General features: G+C 44.2%; 1 protein-coding gene across 2 annotated transcripts in view; it reads right to left on the bottom strand.

The window, feature by feature from the left end:
• Window positions 1-484: 484 nt before the first annotated feature.
• lmf1 (lipase maturation factor 1) overlaps window positions 485-8378 on the bottom strand; it is a 538909-nt gene continuing 531015 nt past the window's right edge. Inside the window, exon 10 of one of the 2 annotated variants that reach the window (XM_080206431.1) lies at window positions 485-5601. In XM_080206431.1, the coding sequence (XP_080062557.1) occupies window positions 5427-5601 (175 nt within the window). In that variant the 3' untranslated portion in view covers window positions 485-5426. The remainder of the gene's footprint in view (window positions 5602-8378) is intronic. The other variant, XM_080206432.1, reaches the window with a different exon arrangement.

Genomic DNA, 8378 nt, shown 5'->3' with positions numbered 1-8378 from the left:
CAGTAGATTTAAATTGAAAGATTTTACATAAAATTCGAGAAACCCAATCATTCCTCAGCTTAATGTTTAATCATTACAATTGTATGAATGAAAATAATTAGAATGGTGCAATGTTAAGCAATATTTAATACAATTTATATTTGCCAATTGTATATAAACTATTAGTAAGTATAGTGTGTGTGCAAGAAAGGGGAAAAGGGAAGCGGAGTTAGACAGGCAGAAAATAAAGACCTGCAAATATATGGTGCCTTTCAGGACGTGCTAAAGTGATTTACAGACGCCAGAGAATAGGTGAGGTCAGGGACAAATAGAAAGCAAGAGAAAAGAAGAAAGAAATGGAATGAAAGATAGAGAGGAAGAGATCAAGTCAGAGATCAACAGACAAAGAGAACATCACAGGAAGAGAAATTGTCTTTTAAAAACCATGAGCAGAAGGATCAAACAGACTGTTATATATGTTATAGTTTTTATCTATAGTTTATATTATGCTACATATATCCTATCAATTATCCCTGATAATCATATCAATTTGTGGTAATATTTTATTCAGTTCTAGTTCTGTGGTTAAGTGATGAGTAAGCATGCTAGATACTGCAATTGGCACATTTCATATTGTTGATATGTGTTGACATCTAAAGTGAAGGGGTAACAATAATGATTTAATTCTGAGTTTATTCAATGAAACAATCACAGTTATTTGTCTGAAAATGACAGGACGGTTAACACACAGATTGATAATGCCAGTGGGTAGAACATTCTCTGGCTTTTTGGAGTGGAACACTGTGATTTGGTCATACAGTAAGGAACTGGGAGCATACTCAGACTGCTGGGTTATTCTATTGTCATCCTCAGTCAGGCTTCAGCAAGTTGAACTGCGCCTCCAAAGCTAGCCAGAAATGATGTAATGGCTCAAAAACATGACTGAAACGGTTAGATAATGTGATACACCATGACCAAAAAACTCAATCTAGGCGAATGTTTGAACATTGCCACTGACTAACTCTCCAAAAATTCACAAGTGGGGGAAAATCTGTTAGAGTGGATTTCGACCAAGAGCCTTGAGATAATCAAGTGCCCAAGAAACCAATGACAGATTAATGTCTCATCCTGCCAAACAGAGGTCTAACTCACACCTCATAGGAATGTGATTACACAAGAGGAAGCACGAAGAACGGAAACTTGGCATTTTGATATCTACTGGGCTGATGACTATCCAAGATGATGGGGTTGAATGGGAAGGAACTGCATGTTGATGAGATGTAGACAATTTTAAAATGTGTCAAAGTCTTTAGTGCACAAACAAATTCTCCAATCGCATACTAAGATATTTATACACCAGTTTTCCCTTGTAATGCTCTTTTTAACCACATTTTTTTTAAGCAAATGCACATTTAACTATTGGTTCACCATTGCAATGTTTTGAATTTGGAGACGAAACATTGTAATTGCAGCATGAAATATATATTACAATATAATTGCTCCCTGCATTTTGTTCTAGATGTTCAGAATCAGAATCAAAATATACTGATGCATCGAAACATTTGCATGACATGTTTAAACAGAAAGTCAAACCACTCATAGTACTGAGACAGCACTCACCGATTCAGTCCCTTGAATCTGCTCCATGGATGACCTGCGCCTCAATTCCAATGACCAGCAATGTCCCTTTATACACTTCTATACAAACCTCTTTTGACCTCAGTCTAGAAAATTTCAATCAACCACTTGCACACACATTCTCCTGAGGGGAGGGAAAGAGTTTGAGATTTCTACACCATTTGTGTGAAGAAGTATCTCCTGGTATCAAGGCTGAATGATCTCGTTCTAACTTTACCACGTGTCCAAGTTTTTACATTTTCCCAAGAGAGGAGATAGCTCTGCTGGACCTACCCTGCTGAGCCCTTTCATCATTTTAATCACCTCATTTTGATTACCCGACAATCTTCTGCACTCAAAATGATGACAAGCCAAATTCATGCAACAAACTCAATTTTCCTGAACTATGAATACTTACAGAATGTGGAAACAATCTGTACTCTGATCTTCTTTTCAGTTTTCTTTTTAAAGTAGTTATTCTCTTTTCCTATTACACAACGACACTGAGCCACATGTCCTTCCACTCCTGTCTTTCTTGGCATAATGGGGTAACGCACATGCCACAGTGCCTTAAGATTCACTTTTGTAACAGAAGGAGAATAAGCCTTCCCATCTCCATGGGAATGGATTTACAATCCACATTGAAACTGAAATCAGGAAGCTGAATGAAAGGTCAGTAAGTTGAACTGTTGGGGATAACTTACCAAGCAGGAAAGATCACCATCCAAAGATCACCTCAATACCCAGTATATTACGATGGAAGACTTGGCTATAGAGTTTATTGATCCTAATTAGACAAACCATAGAGTTGCATTCTGGGCTGCCCATCACTCAACCTCAGCTATTAAAACTATTCTTGGGGCCATGCCCACCTTTTTGAGCTGAGACACTGGAGGTGAAACTGGGCTATGACAAGGGTGCGGGCTAATTAGTTAATATGCACTGTACCTGATATTGTTTTCTACCGTCCCTTATTCAGCCTGTTGGGTACTACTGGCTCAGACCAATATCACAACCTGTTGATCCTTATCCTGATTAAGTTCTTTAAGCTGACTGTGAGAGCAACGGATAAGAATGGATGTAAACTTACCTCACGATCGGTGTGCCAAGTGTCTGAGCACATGTTATACAAACAGAATGCTGACAGGATCTGGGAAAACGCTTTTGACATCTTATGCATTGCAAATACAAATGCATTCAGAAGGACAACACATCTCAATCATTAAGACAGTAAACTCTGCTAAATTAGCTGCTAAAATACTTGACCTAATATTCCCCATTCGGAAGACGAGACAAGTTTGTGTAACATCTTTGGCTTCCAAGCATAAACCATATTGTGGGCAGTCAAGCATAAAGGTGAATAGGTATAGAGCAGTGCACAAACATAGTTCAAGTAAGGGAGTTAGAACACTACAGAGTTCTGGCAGGCATTTCAGAAGGGGGCTGATTTTCATGCCAGCCCTTGGTCAGGAATGGCACAATAGTGGTACTTACTGTCAATGCGTAGAATTATCATTAAAGCAATATGCTGCAGATGCTGTAATCTGAAACAGAAACAGAAAATGCTGGAAATTCTCAGAAGGTCTGACAGCAGCTGTGGAGAGAGAATAGAGCCAATGCTTCGAGTCTGGGTGACTCTTCATCACCCCACTTCTGCTGTCGTTCCTCCTACCACCATTTCAAACTCACTGGGAGAGGACAGCCTGTGATTTTGCAATCATCACCATAGACTCATAAAACAAAGCAGGCAACCACGGCACTAATTGTTAGTCCTTTGGGGTGATTATTACACTAAAGATACAACAGGAAACAAGAGATAAATATCCTCGTTCAGGGTTAGAAATTCCAAAATCAATTTTTGGTAACATTGCTGACAAAACAACACATTCCAAACTCTCTAGCAAACCAGAGAATCCAGGGCCCTTTTCTTTCCAGAATGAACAAGATTCACACGGTAGTATGATTGATTCATATACAGAACAAAATTGTCTGCATTATAAAACAAATGTAATTTAATCGCAGTGGTTCCCCAGACTGTATGTAGTATTCTACATTCTTGCATTGTCTCATTATATACTTGTAAGCAAAGCAGTTGTAACAATTCTGGGCTTGGCATTACCATGGCAAAACATTCCATTGTTCTAACAGGGGAACTGCCACTTTTGTCTAAACTTCATTCAAATAGCTGATAAAGCATTGACGAGGCAAGGTTTGGCTGAAGGGGGACGGGGCAAGTTTGAGATTTGAGGCTAGAAGCAACCTGAGTTGGGAAATGTCAATCTGTCCTTATCTGAAAGCCGAGTGGAGAATTATGCAGACCAGCAGGCTAAACTGTGAACTGTACAAACCAACTGGCTGAGTGGGGAGCTGCACAGACTAAGTGGGGAACAACACAGGCCAGCAGACTGAGTGGGGAGCTGCAAGACCAGCAGACCGAGTGGGGAACAATACAGGCCAGCAGACTGAGTGGGAAGCAGACTGAATGGGTAACTGCACAGACTAACAGACTGAAGGGGGAACCGCATGGACCCAGCAGACTGAGTGGGGAACAACACAGGCTAGCAGACTGAGTGGGGAACAACACACACCAGCTGATTGAGTGGCGATCCACACAAACTGGCAGACTGAGTGGGAACACGGACAGACCAGGAGGGTGAGTGGGAAAGTGCACAGTCCAACAGACTGACTGGGGAAGTGCACAGACCAGCAGACTGACTGGGGAAGAGCACAGACCAGCAGACTGACTGGGGAAGTGCACAGACCAGCAGACTGACTGGGGAAGTGCACAGACCAGCAGACTGACTGGGGAAGTGCACAGACCAGCAGACTGACTGGGGAAGTGCACAGACCAGCAGACTAAATGGGGAAGTGCACAGGCCATCAGGCTGAGAGGGGAGCCACACATATCCACAAACTAAGTGGGAATCCACACAGACCAGCAGACTGAATGGGGAAGTGCACAGTCCAACACACTAGATGGGGAAGTGCACAAACCAGCAGACTGAATGATGAAGCACACAGACCAGACTGAGGGGGAACTGCATAGACTAGTGGACTGAGCAGGGAAGCACACAGACCTGCAGGCTGAGTGGGGAAGTGCACAGACCAGCAGACCGAGTGGGGAACAACACAGACCAGCGGACTGAGTGGGGAAGTGCACAGACCAGCAGACCGAGTGGGGAACAACACAGACCAGCAGACCGAGTGGGGAACAACACAGACCAGCAGACCGAGTGGGGAACAACACAGACCAGCAGACCGAGTGGGGGACTACACAGACCAGCGGACTGAGTGGGGAAGTGCGCAGACCAGCAGACTGAAGCTGAAGATAGTTGGACAGATGACCCAAAGCCCCATTGACTGAAGTGTAAATGATCGGTGAATGAGGAACAATTACCATCCTTTATCCCCCACTAGAACATTATCTCATGTTCTTCTAGTACACTAAGCACCTTGCCAACTGTAATTTCTTCCTGTTGTGCATACCGAACATTTGAGACAGGAATTGCTCATGCTGTAAGGTCTGAATTACAAAGACAGGTCCAGATCAAATCACAAAAAAATCTTAACAGTTGCTAAATATAACGAGGACTGAAAATAGGTCAGAAATTCATGAGATAACATCACAAGTTTTAAAACTGAGTCTTATTTTCAAATCAAGTACATTGTTTACTCCAGAAAATTAGAGGTCAAATTGTTGATAATTGTGGTCATGTTGCATCCATCAGTTGAACATTAATCGTGTATGAGGTGACATGTTTGCAGTCCTGAGGTACAACTAACGTGTTCTTGCTGGAAGCCAGTTGTTCTCCCAAAGGAAACATCTCACTTCACTGGGTCTCAGGAATTGGCCAGTCACGCTCCTTAAAATACTTCTTCAACCCCTTCACATTGACGGGAGGGAAGTAAGAGCCAATCCGTTTCCGAATCCACCACTTACCCTCCGCTGCATGGTTGCCATTGGGCTTGCTGAATTTGTAGCGATAGTGTTCTCCCCGTATCCACCTATTGACAAAAACAGATTCTGTTATCATGGCTGGATATTGGACCACCCATGCAGGAAAGTGCACTAGAATCAATGTCATGTGGATACCTTTGCTGAGGAGGAGAAAGAAAATAACTGACTTGCACTTATATAAACCTTAGACATGAGATGGAGAAAAACACCAGCACCCCAGACCTCAGAGGGGGCAGTAACAGCTGAGATTTGTCATCCAGCATCTCTGAACACTATGATAAGCTCATTCACTGGCTGGTAACATTCAGTCTCTGTCAGGCAGGGGTCAGACATGTCGCTGAGGATGACAGGAGCATCGCTCTGTCCTTACTGCAAGCCATCATCATCCTCCTGCAGCGTGTGGTCAATGGCTTTATCGTCCTGCCAATGAATATTCCCATTGTCAGGAATACTTCCCGCAGGCACCACACATCAGTGAGTGGATGTCAGGCCCCACGGTGGGAGCATTCTTCACTCCTAGTTCTGGCTGTCCCCAAACCAGGATGCTATGAGAGTGTCTCTAACTCTTCCGCCCATGCAGGCCCTGGCCATCGGCCTGGGTTCTTCCTCTTCCTCCTCATTTGTGTGTTGACTCTCACCATACTCCTTGACATCTCCTCCTGGTCCAGCTGTTCTCCCCACTGCAGTATCAGGTTGTGGGGAGTACAGCAGATTTCAGTGCCATGGGACACCCTCTGGGAACTGTATTGGAGAGTCCCCCCGCAGCTGGTCCAGGCATCCAAGCTACATCTTGGGCAGCTCAATCAGCGTGTGGGTTGATGCATGAGCACCATTGCATCAAGACTCCAGAGGGGTTTGTGGTCTCTGAACTGCATTAGCCACTTCGTGAGATGGTACCTGTTCCCGAGGAACCATCCCTCCAGCTGCTGCTCTCCCTCATATATGGCTAGGATCTAAGAGAGTCCTGTGTCACTGCCTGGATGTTCCCTGGGAAACGGGCACACACTTGCACCAATGCACCGTGTGGTCACAGACAACCTGGACATTGAGGGAGTGGATTCCCTCGCTGTTTATAAATGGCACTCAGGCCCCACCCTCCCCCATGGACACTGCAGAGCCACACTGGTGCAGTCATTCACACCCTGCACATGAGGCATTCCTGATATGTGGGCAAAGAACACAGCCCTGGCATCTTGACTCACCTAGTCCCAGTCAAGGTTGATGTACAAGTGGGCCTTCGTGACTAACACATCAGTTACCTCCCTTATGCATTTGTGGCCTGCTGGCTGCAAAGTGCCACACAGGTCACCGTGCAGTGCTTAAATAAGACTCTTGCATCACAAACAAGGGCATTAGTTCCAATTTTAAAACTGGATTCCAATCAGTGGCACACTCATGTATTGCAGTACTGACTCGATTGACTCATCATGGAAGGGTCAGGGAGCTTCCTCCTGTGGCAGGTGAGGCACACCTGATCATTTGAAGATTGCAATTAGCATATCAACTTCATCCTGAGAGGGCACTCCCATTCCCCCAACTTACAAGAACTGTGGATTAAACCAGCCACTCTAACTAATCTCTGACGGTCATAACCAGTGTCCTTGAACTTCCATACAGCTCATCTCCTTTGTCCTCACAGTGCCGCCCAAGTGTGGGGATGAATTCTCACTGCAGTTGTCCTCCCCCCATGAGGGTCATCAGGCCACATGATGCTAGAAAACACCTATTGTCAGAGTCCTTCACTCTGCCCGTACAGCCTGGCCTCTTATGGGACTCCACCCAAGAAAAAAAGTTGACTGAGTACTAATCCTGTGTATTTGCCTGCTCCCACCCACTTCCCACCTCCCACTCCCCACTCGAAGGGCAATTCCTCAGTGGTTGTATCACCACAAGCCCCATAAGGAGGACACAGGATGTGTTACATGCCTGCTAGCCACCAGACCCCTTTATGCCGAGAAGCACCCAGACATGAAGAGCCACTGCGGCCTGCGAACAACCCTCTCCTGAGATGCCAATACTGAGTTTACCCTGAGAGAGAGAGGGGGACAGAGGGAGACCTGTTTTCTGAAAGCTCCAAAACACCAGCCTCTAGAGAGGCAGAGAATGATACCTCTTGTTACTTGCAGACCCAAGCAAAAACTGACTTCTTTTCTTTGTAAGCTTAGCTCTGCTCATTCACATGATGTTTGTCTCTCGTCAATCAACCTAATCAAACCCTACTCTGAAACCCCAGTGTAAAAACCAAAACATAAACAAAAATGCAGTAGCACAGATTAAAACAAACACCCTCTTATCTCAGTGCAATTATTCTCCTGCATTTTCAGCATGTGGGATCCCTGGGGCAGGCAGATTGGCACCGCATGAACAGTGCTGAATTTTAAATATGCCCCTCATGAGAAGCATGCTCTAAATACAATTCCTAAAGGCACAGCATCATCACAAAAGGCACGTGTCTTTTTTTGACCGTCCTTCTCAGATTCACTAATAAACAGATGTGGGCTTTGCCAGTCTTCCCTGTCTCAGTGCCGCACAGGTTAGCTTATTTAACAACTAAGCACTGGATAAGAGATGGTGATTTCAATCTGTTCATTTAACTGAAATACATGTTTCCAACAACTGGGAACTCAATTTCAAAGTGGGTTAGGAACAGTGCAGGTCCAAGTACAATCATGAAAACAGCCAACTGTGTTAAGTGATTCACATCAGTGAAATCTTGCTAATCTGTTTTCCCTGAATCATTTGTGGTTTACAATACGAGAAAATCACAACAGACCATGCTAAAGGTTACGATAAAAATAATGAGTTGTTTTAAAAGAATGTTATA

Source organism: Carcharhinus amblyrhynchos, chromosome 18 (assembly GCF_965287045.1).
Source record: "Carcharhinus amblyrhynchos chromosome 18, sCarAmb.v2.hapA, whole genome shotgun sequence".
NCBI classification, from domain to species: Eukaryota; Metazoa; Chordata; class Chondrichthyes; order Carcharhiniformes; family Carcharhinidae; genus Carcharhinus; species Carcharhinus amblyrhynchos.
The sequence above is the reverse complement of the archived record's forward strand: the minus strand, read 5'-3'. Positions and strand labels throughout refer to the sequence as shown.